This window comes from Cibotium barometz, chromosome 60 (genome assembly GCF_041138505.1).
Source record: "Cibotium barometz isolate CiBa-2024 chromosome 60, ASM4113850v1, whole genome shotgun sequence".
Lineage (NCBI taxonomy): Eukaryota > Viridiplantae > Streptophyta > Polypodiopsida > Cyatheales > Cibotiaceae > Cibotium > Cibotium barometz.
Genome location: NC_141105.1, coordinates 17,101,370 through 17,114,970, shown reverse-complemented (window position 1 = coordinate 17,114,970; position 13,601 = coordinate 17,101,370). Strand labels below are relative to the sequence as shown.

The 13,601-nt window shown below is 44.3% G+C and overlaps 1 protein-coding gene across 8 annotated transcripts in view; it reads left to right on the top strand.

Annotated features, from left to right (window-relative positions):
* The window catches only part of LOC147605060 (tRNA modification GTPase), a 76,620-nt gene that overhangs the window by 48,338 nt on the left and 14,681 nt on the right, over window positions 1–13,601 (top strand). For 5 of the 8 annotated variants that reach the window (XM_086793976.1, XM_086793974.1, XM_086793978.1 and 2 more), the window contains exons 4-5: window positions 12,247–12,385; window positions 12,583–12,704. The exons of the other annotated variants lie outside the window; for them this stretch is intronic. In XM_086793976.1, coding sequence (XP_086650102.1) covers window positions 12,247–12,385; window positions 12,583–12,704 — 261 coding nt within the window. The remainder of the gene's footprint in view (window positions 1–12,246; window positions 12,386–12,582; window positions 12,705–13,601) is intronic. 8 annotated transcript variants of the gene reach the window in all.

The window sequence follows — 13,601 nt, the reverse complement described above, 5'->3', positions numbered from 1 at the left end:
TTGAGTCATGACTCATTTTGTATCTACTTAATTATTATCTTTGACTCAAAATCTTAGCATTTTAGTGTAAATTTGTGCTCATTTTGATGTGCTTCCAAAGTAGAATAAGTGCAGAGTAGAAATTTTTAAAAAAAAATTATTTTTTGAGTGCCGTTCCCTCCCCCGTCCCCGTTCCCTACTTATGGCCGTCCCCCGTCCCGTCCCCGTCCCCGTCCCCCGTCACCGTCCCCCGTCCCTTGTGACTATGGCATAAACCTCTACTATGACATAGACCATATATCTAACTTGGCTGTCTATAGGGAGTACTAGGTCAAATAAGCTTGTATCTTCTCATACCAAGCTCGCGGAGCTTGTTTAAGGCCATACAATGTCACTACGTACATGAAAATTGTGGGCATCTTGATCCCCATGACGATCACCAGGCCAAACATGAACTACATAATTGTTTCTCTCTTGACCTCTTGCCTCAAATCCAATGGGCTGAGATACATACACTTCTTCGTGCAAATCCTCATCAAGGAAGGCCGTCTTCATATCCAACTAATGGTGAATATATGCTCTTATGTGTGTGTGTGTGTGTGTGTGGAGTGCGTGTGTGAGAGCATATCTTCATACAGAGTTCTACACCCACTATTGGGCACTGATGATGTTAGTGGGGATGTCGTAGTATCTAGTCCATACTATGCATAATGGAGTTGATAGTTATATATTCTTGTGGGTTGACTACCATGAGTATATAACATGCATGTTCCTAAAAGGTGAATTTGGGCATGTTCTTGGATTCATCTAGGTATATATATATATATATACATGATGGGCAGCCCAATGTAATCACGCATCTAATGGTGGTCATTTTGGAAGTAGGTGCAAAGTTTCATAAGAGTCTATGCCCTTTTACTATGCATATCCTTTGGCCACAAGCCTTGCCTTGTCTCTGTCAACAGTACCATGAGCTTTCCTCTTCACTTTGTACACCCACTTAGTGCCAACTGCCTTCTTGCTAGGAGGCAAATCCACCAAATCCCAAGTGCCATTTTCATGCATGGCATTCATCTCATCCTACATAGCTTCCATCCAATGCCCATGTTCTTGAGCTTCTTCAAATGAGCTTGGTTCATCAACATCACATGAGCTACTCAACCAAGCAACATCTGCATGATGTGGTTCATTTCTAAAACCAGCCTGTGTCGTGCTGCTAAGAGGAGTTTAGAGTTTGCTCTCTTGCAAAGTGCGGACCAACCATCCAGGGACTGATTTGGCCTCCTGTAGAGCTTGGCTCATTAACATCACACGAGCTACCCAACCAAGCACATCCGCATGATGTGGTTCATTCCTAAAACCAACCTGTGTCGTGCTGCTAAGAGAAGTTGAGAGTTTGCTCTCTTACAAAGTTCGGACCAACCATCTAGGGACTGATTTGGCCTCTTGTAGAGCTGTTCGCTCTGTTGGAAATTGGGGGCCACTTCTCGGGAGGTGCAGGTGGCCAGGTCACGACCTTCCAATACCCTCCCTCGGCAGCCAAGACGTTGGGTACCAGAGGCTTTGATGATACGGGGCTCAGAGGCTTCTCGCATTGTCGGTGATGTCACGGTTGGTATCGTGAGGATTTACCCACACAGCCTTCTTTTTGGCCCTCGATTACACTCAGCATGTCAGCAAGCTTGTCCATGTGCTCATACACGCATTCGGTCTTCGTTCAACTCCATCATAAGGAATCAACAAGTCAACCAACTCTGCTAACAACATCCCAATATGTCCTCTCTAGCCCAGATATCATGTTGGAAATTGGGGGCCACTTCGCGGGAGGTTACCCATCCCAGTAGTGTTCACGCCACTGTCCGCTTAACCTCCACCACTCTAATCCCTTCCAAGCCATGAAAATTGGTGGAGGGATGAGAATGGCCCTAGTCTTCTAATACTTATAGATGATCCCATTGCTTGGGACTCTATGCATGTGGGATGCAGGCGGCCAGGCCACGACCTTCCAACACACTCTTCTCTCACCTTTAACATCATCATGCATAATAGGCTGTTCATTTTGCTGAACTTCAGCATCCACACGATGTCTATTTGGCTGCAACACATGTTCCACTGTAGGTTGTACTGTTGTACCATCAATTGCAAGTGGAAGTAGCCTTTCAAACATGCCGTACAATTGTCTACCAAATTCAGCCATAGGCTGATTTACATTTTCAGCAAACACCACATCTCTACTCTCAAAAATCCTCCGATTATAGAGATAGTAGCCTTTGCTACTACTGCTGTACCCCACAAAAATACATTTTGTTGCTTTGTCATTAAGTTTGCACCTCATATGTTGCGGCAGATGGGCATATGCAAGACAACCAAAAACCTTGAAATAATCAACTTTAGGCTTTTTATCATACCAGGCCTCATATTGAGTGATGGGTTTCAATGTTTTTGTAGAGCATTTGTTCAAAACAGATGTAGCACACATGATTGCCTCCATCTAGAATTTATGAAGCAAACCCTTGTCTTTGACTATACATGTGGCCATCTCCATCAAAGACCTATTCTTCCTTTCTGCACATTTTGTTGTGGTGTGTATGGCATGCTACAGTGGTGCTTAATGCCTTTTTCAGCCAAGTATGCTTTGAAAGCATCAGACATATACTCCCCCCCCCCCCTTACGATCTGTGTGGAGGGTATGCACTTTGCAACCTGTTTCATTTTCTGCCCTCGCAATGTAATGTTGAAAACACACATAAACCTCCTATTTTCCTTTCAAAGGGTATACCTAGGCAAATGTGGAGTAATCATCTATGAATGTTACAAAGTACGAATGCTTTCCAAGTGACAGTGTCCTCATAGAACCACATACATCATTGTTTATGAGCTGTAATTTCCAATCAGCTCTCATGGTTCCATATACATTACTATGTATGAGCTGTAATTTCCGATCAGCTCTCACACTGAATCATCCTTTGGGAAAGCATTACAATGTATTTTGCCAAGAATGCATTCCTCACATACATGTCTGGGAGGTAGTTCAACATGTGGCATGTCATGCACCATTTGTTGCTTCTGCAAGAGTATCATACTACCATAACACACATGCCCAAACCCGGCATGCCACAACTCCGCCTCTTGCATGGTAGTGAGTAGATGTAGTAACCACACAAGCATCATGTGCTCTCTTTTCAAAACTATCAAGATGATAGAGTCCATGGTATAGTGTCCCAAAAGTGACTCACAGTGCTTTTCTCGGTCTCTCACTATGCATCTGTCATCCTTGAAATTGACAACAAACCCTCTTTGAGCAAAAGAGGACACTGACAACAAATTCTTCTTGATCCCAAGTACGTAAAGTACATCTGGCAACCATAAATCTGTACCATCAGTTGCTCACCAATGCCTTTCACAAGATAATAATGATTATTTGCACATGAGACCTCCTTACTTTTTGGGGCATCCTCTAGCTTTGTGAACAAATCCCTCGTGGAGGTGATGTGTCTAGAGGCCCCGCTTTCAAAATACCACACCACCTCTTTCTCATCCACACTAAGAGACATGCTCTTGAGATTCATCGTAATTGCATACAAGAAAAGCCCAATCATCTTGCACATAATTTGCTGATGCATCATCTTTATGTGCAGGAGTAGTAGAGGAGTCACCAACAACCATACCAGATTCTTTCTTCTTCAGAATCAGCCCTTGGCTGATAGCCACATGTTTTGCCTTGGCATTTGTTATGTGCCACAAATGCCTGATCATGGCTGAGACAATGGTTGAGGGCAGCAAGCGAAAGCAGAGGAGAGACTTGGAGCAGCTAGCAATGATCCAATACTTGAGCAAAATGATGAATGAATTATACTTTTATGATCATTTTGACTATTATCTTTCTTGGAGCTCTCATGTCCAAGCTTTCATGGTGAACTTCTCCCATATGAGATGTGAGGATGGTGACCCACACCCATGTTGTTACTCCATGCCTTGAGTGGCCAACCCTAGTTTCTTGCATTGGTATTAAAGCCCATGTCTTTGATCCAATTTTCTGAAATTTTTAAAATTTTTGCATTTTCTTGATTTTCTTGATCAAGAAAATGGCTATGGTGATTTTGGGATGATGGAAATCTCTTTGATTTTTGGTTTGTTCTAAGCTTTTAGGGGGCTATGAGTCACTGTGGATCGAAATCTGGGGTAGCCGCTCCAAATTTGAATGAGGGGAGTAAAATTGGGGGAAACTGTTAATCATGATTAGTGAGTTATTTCAAAACGTTTAATCTTCTTCTTCCTTCTTGCTTGATCTTGAGAGAAATAGGGTTTCAATCGGGGTTGAGCTGAGGCATTCACTTAGGGTTTTCATCAGCCTTGTCTTGACCTTCACAAAGAGACTTTCAATGTTGGAGGCATTGGAATGATAAAATGTATTGCAATGTGGAATGGCTCTTCAAGATCTTCAATGTTTCTTCATTCTCATTGTATTGATACATTGGTGAGTGTTCTTGGTTCCCTATGGACTGATTTTCATGTTTCTACCTTTGATTTTCATCAAGAAATCAACAAGGGCTAACTAATGTATTTTTGGCCAATGGGAATACACAAGTTGAAAATGGGAATGCTTCGATTACTTCCATAAGTGCTTTGATGGATATACTTTCAGTTTATGATATGATGCCATGAGATCATAAAGACTTGATCATTGAGGATATTTTGGATATGCATGCATTTGTGTTTGACACAAGGGATGATGATTCATGTGATGATGCACATGCCTATGAGGATGAATCTGATATATGCCATGCACATGAGGATGAAGATTACACATATGGTGAAGACATGCATTATTAGTCATGTTGACATTAGGCATCTTGATGATGATGCTTATGCAAGTGTTGATGATTTATCTACCATCATTATTTGTGATGAGGAGAGCATCTATGTTGATGTGGATGATGGTAGTATGTATACACATGCTACATATGATGAGGATGAGTTTTATGATGCTAGTGAGCATGTGGATGACATTGATGATATGGATGACATCGATGATGAGGCTGTTCATGCATCTAGTAGTGAGTAGCTATTGGATACTTCATGGAGGTTCTATGGGAACCTAGTCTATGACCCTTTCTTGGGAGATGAGTGGAGAGTCTATGATTGTGATCTCTACGAGGGTTATATGGACAATGATGAGGATTATGTCTTGGTACATATGGATTATGCTCAGGTAGTCATTTGTGATGTGGATCATGCCTATGGACCTATGCATGGTGATGGATGCAGTGAGGACATGGATTCACATTTGATGGAGCATGCTATGGAGTATATCAGGCATTCACTCTTGGACATGATGTATTCACCTATGCTCCGAGTGGGTGGTGCTATAGGGCTATTATGTACTCGCAAGATCCTATGCATGGATGCATTATTTTTTTGACCCAGGGGGATATTGGATGTATCTCATTGATGGATGTGGTGCATTATATCATCCATTTGATACAGGAGGATGCAGGATTGATATGGTCATGGGTAAGGCATGTCTTGGATTTCCATTCAATCCAGGCATCATTATCACCAGCCTCACCATTGACGACACCCTCCTATCCTTTCCATTCGATCTGGGCGGGCGTCGTATACATGTTTTGATAGCGGATACATCTAGGCCATGAGTGCATTTTTGGCTTTTGTATATAGCCTCTTGTATATGTTTATGCACGACCACCCTTCGATTTTGAGGATGAAATCATTGTAGGAGGAGATGGTTTGTAACGAAGTAGATTTGGTGTCACATGCACATGGGGGATGGGGCCTAGGCACTTGGACTTAGGGTCATTTACATATGTGCCTTTGGGGGCCTTGGGCTATATGATACATAGGGCTCATGGGCATTGTACACTTTTATGATCATCTTGACTATTATCTTTCTTGGAGCTCTCCTGCCCAAGCTTTCATGGTGAACTTCTCCCATATGAGATGTGAGGATAGTGACCCACACCCATGCCTTGAGTGGCCAACCCTAGTTTCTTGCACTTGGTTCACCGCCTCCAAAGTATCCCAAGCATGCTCGGACATCTTGCAAGATGACGGGATATGAGGTATAATTGACCTCTTGACTGACAAAGCAATTAAGGACATGGCTTGTGCATCTCTCGCATCCCATCTTCTTTGCTCTTGTGAGGGCACAACAGGTGTTGCAAGTTGGGCTTGGGCCTGTTGACCACCTCGCTCATCACCTCTTTGAGGCATGCCAGGTGCAATGTCTATAGGATGGATATCATCCCCCCCTCACAAAACCCTATAGGCCCTTTGGCCACAAGCAAGTTTTTGATCATAAAGCTCCACATGGAGTAATTACTCCCGTCAAGCGTGTCTTCCTATGCCAATACATTAAATACATCTCCAACTTTTTGTGCCATTTCTAACTACATGCATACAATTTTTGAAATGCTTTTTGTCAACTTCTCCTTGGGAAATGCAACACATTGCAAATTGCCTTGTAGTAGTAAATTGCAAAAAAGTCCTGTAGCGAGAGAGATTGACAATTGAAAGCATAATTGATGAGAAATTTTGTTACCTTGAAGGTTGAATGCTCCGATTTGTGCTGTAATTGCAGAAAGCCCCAAATTTATTTTGCAAGTGTTGCAGGTACAAATGCGAGTAGGTACTGATGGTATGAACAGTATGGACAGAAAGCACGGCGACTATACGGGCGTTGCGCGAGAGTATAAGAACATTTTCGTGACCTAGCGAGGATGTATGGTTGGGTATGGGCTCACATAGGCGTATGGACAGGTATGAGGCGAAGCGAGGATGTATGGTCGGGTACAAGCTGTACAGACGGCACAAAAATCAACTTGGAAATCTGATACCACTGTTGGGTTCTGAAAAACCCTAATGTTCAGCAGAAATACATAAAAAACAGCAAGAACACAGAGTAGGGAACACAGAAATACACAGAAAACAGCAAGAACATAGAGTAGGAAGCAATAGCGAGCTTGGAAGTGTGGATATACTAGAAGGAAATGACAAGATGTCTACAACCACACGTATCCTAAGTACAAACCTGAAATGTAAAAGTATAGGTGTCTGGATACACCAAATATCCAAGGGGAAAAAAACCTCTATAATGTGTCGAGGGAAAAGTGCCCCTGCTAAGCCTCCATTCACACGATCACTACCACATATGTACAATTTGAGTTCAAATTAAAAGACTCTACCAGGTGGTTTCCTGGTTAGCAAATTGTCAAAGACAACGGAGGAGAGATGGGCTCAAGTTAGAAAATTCCTCGTAGTCTTATGCAAGAATTGGAAGAAATACTTATGCTCATTGGATACCTTGGTTGTTCTTTTGCTGGGCTCTCCCTTACAAAATATCATGGATCTCCATAATTATAGACATGTTGGCCATCAATAAAATATTACCCCATATTGGATAAAAGCATATGATTCCATACAAAAACAATGTCCGTAAGTCTTAGATAAGATAACTCCTTGAACATAAAAGATATTTCCTTCCCTAGATTGGGAAATATAAAACCATAACATTTATAAGACGAGACTTTTCAGTGTTTTAAAAAAGAACTCAAGTCAAACGATACACTTGTATGGACATACAAATGTTAGGCTTACAAAAAAACATTTTATTCAAGAGTAAGATAAAACTAAAATCAAATACAAATCAAAATTAGGGTTGAAAGCTTTAAAGCTTTCTTTAGAAAACACCATTTTTAAGGATGCTCCGCGAAAGCGAAGGGGGTGGGGGTGGTGAAACCGGCCTTCAGAAATCTGACGGGGCGGTGAAACAAACACTCGCACACAAAACACTTCATCTCCCATGGGAACCTGGAAAAGGAAACAAACAAGGGGAGCTAGAGTGGACACCGATCGGCCCCAAAACGCAGTGGCGCCCCTTGCGGTATTTCTTTACTTGAACAAAATTTGAGTACAAAGTATAACTTGTCGAATCCTCTTATCAATAGGATCCTTTATAGCTTTCACCCAGTACTTCCAAATAAGAACACTCGTGATCACAACAAAGCATTCCATAGAGAAGGCACACTTGGACAACACCTCCCTGCTTGAAAAGGTCTTCTCCATCTCTATGATGGATCCCACAACCCTTTCCCAAACAACAGTAGGGCTGTACCAAACCATGTGTCCTTCCTATAGTCACAGCTTGCATGTAACCTCGAGAAAACTAGAACCCGTTCACATGAATCCAAAGACATGCTTTCCACATGAAACCACAGACCTGTATCTGATAAACCATAGACCTGTATCCCATAACCTTAGGCTTGTTTCCTCGATACCAAAGTCCTGTTTCTTCTTGAAAAACCAATGTCTTGTTTCCATGACAGATAACCCCACATATGCAGCATCCAATCATGGTGCCAAAAACCTAGAGAGAGAGAGATAGAGGACGTGTCAAGCAATCCCTGAATTCATCCTGTGCATATGTAGCTTGATCCTCTGCATCCTAATCTCATAAACAAAACCTGCTTGCGAAGAGAGAGAGAGAGAGAGACACCTTGGCTATTAGCCCCTCGGCACCTCCTTCAGCTCACCGCCTTCCAAGAGAGAGATAGAGTCAAGCGTGCTGTTCAGCCCTTGCGTCTCTGTGGCCACCTGTAGTCCTTATGGATGCCTGACTGGCTGTAGAGAGTCTCCCGCCTTGCGCCCGTTGCTGGCTGAAACCCATACGTGCCATACGTGCAACTACCTGGCGAGGAAAGCCTCCACGTGATACCCGCCTGATCGCCCTGACTAGTTGTAGCCCACGTGGCACCCGTTAGCTGCCTGTAGCCCGCCTGCCTGTAGCCTATGCGCGCAGCAGCACCCTGTAGCCCATGTGTGTAGCAGCCGCCTGGCCTCCCTGTGTGCAACAGCCTGCAGCCCATGCGCAGCAGCAGCACCTTGTAGCCTATAGGCAGCAGTGCTCACCGCCTGTAGACCATGCGTAACAGTGCCAGCCGCCTGTAGAACATGCGCAGTAGTGCCCGCTGCCTGCCTGTAGTCCATGCACAGCAGCACCTGCACCAAGCGTACCCGCAGCAGTGCCAACTCCACACGGTGATCTCTCAAGGGGATGCGCACGTTGCTCCATGCGCCACCCTCCACTTTAATAAAGAGGCGATCGCTTTTCAAAAACGCCAAAAGCAATAATAGAAAAATGCATGCCTACAGTAATAGTTTTTAAGTCATCAAAGGTTTAAAAACCTTATAAACTCAAAAACTTTCTTTTGTCCCCTTTCACACTTAGGCTGGCCACACTTATGAGTTTCTATTTCATATCCAACTGATGCATATTCACACTGTCCATCCCGTGCCCATGCACACCTGCTTGTTGTCCAGAGAAAAACACAGGGTCGTAACAGGTGGGGATGCCAAGCGTTGGATGATGCATCAGGATTTACTATCGGCCTCCCCACAAAACCATTTTATTACTGAAATAATATTCAAGCTGGTTCAACTTGCGTATATGGCAACACGAGGCCTCCTCACACCCCCTCATACCGCAATGGTTTGTACTGATGGTCACGCTTTCAGAATATTATATGTACACCCGATCCAAGGTTTCATATGCGTGCCCCTTGTTGAGACTTTTTCCCGTCCGGAACTCTAGTCTAAGCCCCCTAGGCTCTATGTTGTTGGGAAACCTAGCAAGGGTCTCACCCTCCCCATTTACAATATGTAAGTCTTTTGGTTGGGCATAACCACTTGCTCTATGACAAAGTGCTTCGTGTTGAGTCTGTCACGCGCACACTTTAATCCGGTGCCACGTATTGCCTAAGGGCCAAACTTAGAGGCCGGATATGGGGAATTCGGAACAGTTTTGACAGCCCTATAGTGCCCAGGACATGCACCAATGGTTGGGACAATATTGGGCACAATATGAATATATTTTATAACATTTTTGATAGACTTTTTATAGCCTGAAAGAGCTGGCCAACTTGAACACGACTTGCTATAAAAAATGCATATCAAGAGTCATCCATGCGCATTCAGAGATATGCAGAGCCACGACCAAGGGCAAGAGAGCCAAGATGAAACAGGCCTTCAGAAACTTGACGGGCGGTGAAACAAACACTCGCACACAAAACGCTTCATCACCCATGGGGACCTGGAAAAGGAAACAAACAGGGGGAGCTAGAGTGCTCCTACAACTAGTACAAGGACACCGATTGGCCCCAAAACGCCCCTTGCGGTATTTCTTTACTTGAACAAAATTTGAGTACAAAGTACGACTTGTAGAATCCTCTACCAATAGGATCCCTCGAAGCTTTTCACCCAGGACTTCCAAATAAGAACTCTCACTATTAGAGCAAAGCATTCCATAGAGAAGGTACACCTGTACGACACCTCCCACAAACCCTTTCCCAAACAGTAGTAGGGCTGTACCAAACCACATGTCCTTCCTATAATCACAGCTTGCATGTAACCTCCAGAAAACTAGAACCTGTTCACATGAATTCCAAAGACATGTTTTCCACATGAAACCAAAGACCTGTATCCGATAAACCAAAGACCTTTATCCCATAAACCATAGGCCTGTTTCCTCGATACCAAAGTCATGTTTCTTCTCAAAAACCAATGTCTTGTTTCCATGACAGATATACCATCAAATCGCGGTTGCCAAAACCTAGAGAGAGAAAGATAGAGGATGTGTCAAGCAATCCCTGAATACACAAAATCGAAGTCGAAGAGCAACAACACATCTCTTCCAAGAACATCATCCTGTGCATATGCAGCTTGATCCTCTGTATCCCAATCTTTTGGGCCCTTTCTTGCATCGAGATTGTACTTAAATCTATAAAAAGCTACAAGAAAAGCACTCCATATATTGTGTCGGAATTCTTATCGTTCTACCCTTCACAATCTCATGAAGGGAAAACTTGAACTAAGCTAATTATGGCTCTATCTGTGTGAAAAAATGAATCCTTAAAGTACACTCTTTTTACAATATTTTAGAAGCTCTTAACAAGTTTTGAAAGTTGAGATTTTGGTCCTCGAGAACATGTTCGAATCTTGTAATGAAGCACGAGTCGTGTACCTAATGTGGAAGGTGGACAAACTGACCATGAACAAGGGAGATTCCATATCGGATCACCTTACCAAGGTAACAGACCTTAAGGAACAACTGCTAAATATTAATGAGGTAGTTGTTAACAGAAAATTGGTCACCACTATTCTCAATTCCTTACTTGCGTCCTATGAGAGTTTTCACACTTCTTTGAATCTCTCTATGAGGAGCCGGTTCTAGTGTGTGTGAACAGCCGCTAGTGTGTGGGTTCTTTTGTGTGCGAACAACCTCTTGAGAGGATCTTATGTAAGCAATGATGTATGTAGGTGACACCTCTTAAGGACACTTGACATCATAGTTTGACATGTGGCGTACGTGGTGGCAGCATATGCACCTTGTAAAGGGGGGTCTCTCCTATAAAAGGACCATTATCATAATGATTAAGTGTGCCTAATCTTTGAGTTATTTTGTGCTCCCTCTTGCTAATCACTCTTGTTTAATCTTGTGATGAAACCTAATACCCAACAATTGGTACGAGAGCCATCTCAGCACCGTTTGTTCAGGGCCGCAGCCAGCCACCGCCCATTTCCACCACCATTTTGGGCGGAGCTAGTGGACAGCGCACCACCGCTGCCCAGCTCCACTGTGGCACTAGTGCAGTGCACACAGCCGCTGCCCCAGCTACCCAGCTTTTCTGCCGGTGCTCAGTCTGTTTTCGCCCAGATCCGGCTGCCCCGCCCACAGACGGCTGATGTTATGACAGATACGCCAGATCCGGCTGCTCCTCTCCGCCACTTCACGTCCAGAACTGGCAGCCTGACTTTTGTCCTGCCGGTTGTTGGTGCTGCTCACTCTTCCATCCCTGCCCCTGTGCTCTGCGCTACTCGGCAGCTCTGCTTCACCACTGTTGCCAGCTGTCCAGGATTTTGTTCATCACTGAAAAGACTTTGAGGTATTGGTTTCTTGTTTTGGGGCTTTCTCTCAGGGACATCTTTTTGGATTAGGCAGCCACAGGTACTCCAGTTCTTGTGCACATATCTCGGAGCTTTGTTTTACTCACTCCAGTATGCTTCGGCTTAAGTCAAATCCCAGTGTCTTTTGTGCACAATCCAGTCTTTTCTTGTACTTTCTCACAAGCCTGTTAGTGCACAAACAGTTCCCATCTGTGCGGGGGGTAGCCAGGGGGGTGTGTGAGGTGGGGGCTCTTTCTTGTTTCTTGCAATATTTTTTCAAAAATAAAGTTGAAAGCAAATGAAATGCAGGTTCTAGTCATTCCCATGTTAGCTCCAAGATCCTACACAAGGGAGGATGTTATAGAGTTCCAATGTCATGGTGGCGGCATATGCTCACGTCGGGTGCTTCAACTTTGCCTTGAGGCTGGAGCCAGACTTGCACAACCTGGTATGCAATTGTTAGCAAGAGAGATAAGCCCTTGGTGGCATTGGTTTGTTATCATAAAATTTGAAATAGTCAAAATGAAGAAGAGACGAATGTTACATGAATTTGTGACATTTGTATTACATGGCAATAGAAAGCTGGAAGCTGAATGCACTTGAGCTGAAAGGACCATTCATTATGTTAAGATATTTGTGCTGCAGGAGAGTTCACTCTTCGGGCTTTTCTTAATGGTCGGCTAGATCTTTCACAGGCAGAGAATGTTGCCCAGCTGGTATCTGCAAAGACTGTTTCAGCTGCCGAGACTGCTTTAGCTGGATTGCAGGTATCCTTTTTTTTTTGTTCCTACCTGTGAATGCTGCTACATATGTACATAGATACAAATTTGGACTGCTGCAATTTCTGCAAGTGCTTGGCCCGCCTCCCCTCCTTTTCCTCCTTTCGAGCCTTCTTCTCACCTTCCTGCTACCCGTTTCCCCTTCTTACCTCCCCCCCTTCAGTGTTTTCTTAAGGCAGGTTTTCAGTTCTCTGGCAGCTCTTCCTATAGGCAAGTCTCGGCCTCTTCTAGTCTTGAACCCTTAGGACAACTCCATGGCAGCTGCTCCGTCATCCCTGACCGAGGCCGCCATCCCTTGCCTCTCCTTTTCAAAAGCTGACCCCCAGCTCCTCGCTTCGTCAGTCGCATCCTTAGAGGCCTCCATCTTGGTATGCAAGATTGTTGGTAGGTGCCTGGCGAACAGCTCAGGGATCTGTTATAGGCTAGCCTCCTTGGTGCACCTGGAAAGATTTACTGATATTCATCCTATGGGTGTGGCTACTACTAGGTTGAGTTTGACTCGCCAACGGCGTCTGACAGAGTCATGCACTTACCCCATCGCATTGCGTACAGCCGAGGCCTTCTTTGCGAGGTAAGGTGGCAGGATGGCTTCGACCCAGCATTCGACCCTCTGGCTGGCGTTCCAGGCTTTCCCATGACAGTCTGCTTCCCAGGACTTAGGAAGGAATATCTTCCTCTCCTCCCGGTGATAGGTTGTGCTATCGGGAGAGTGATGGAATCCCCCTCCACCGCCACTTTGGCTCTTGCTCGGGTGGCTGGGATTCTATCCCTTTGTATCTGCGTAGCCTCTCCAGAGACGTCACATGCTATATCTCTTCTTTGCCTCCAAGGAGCTCCTATTCTTTAGAGAGTAGTGTACTGTGGCCTCCCAGACCAATGCTTCAT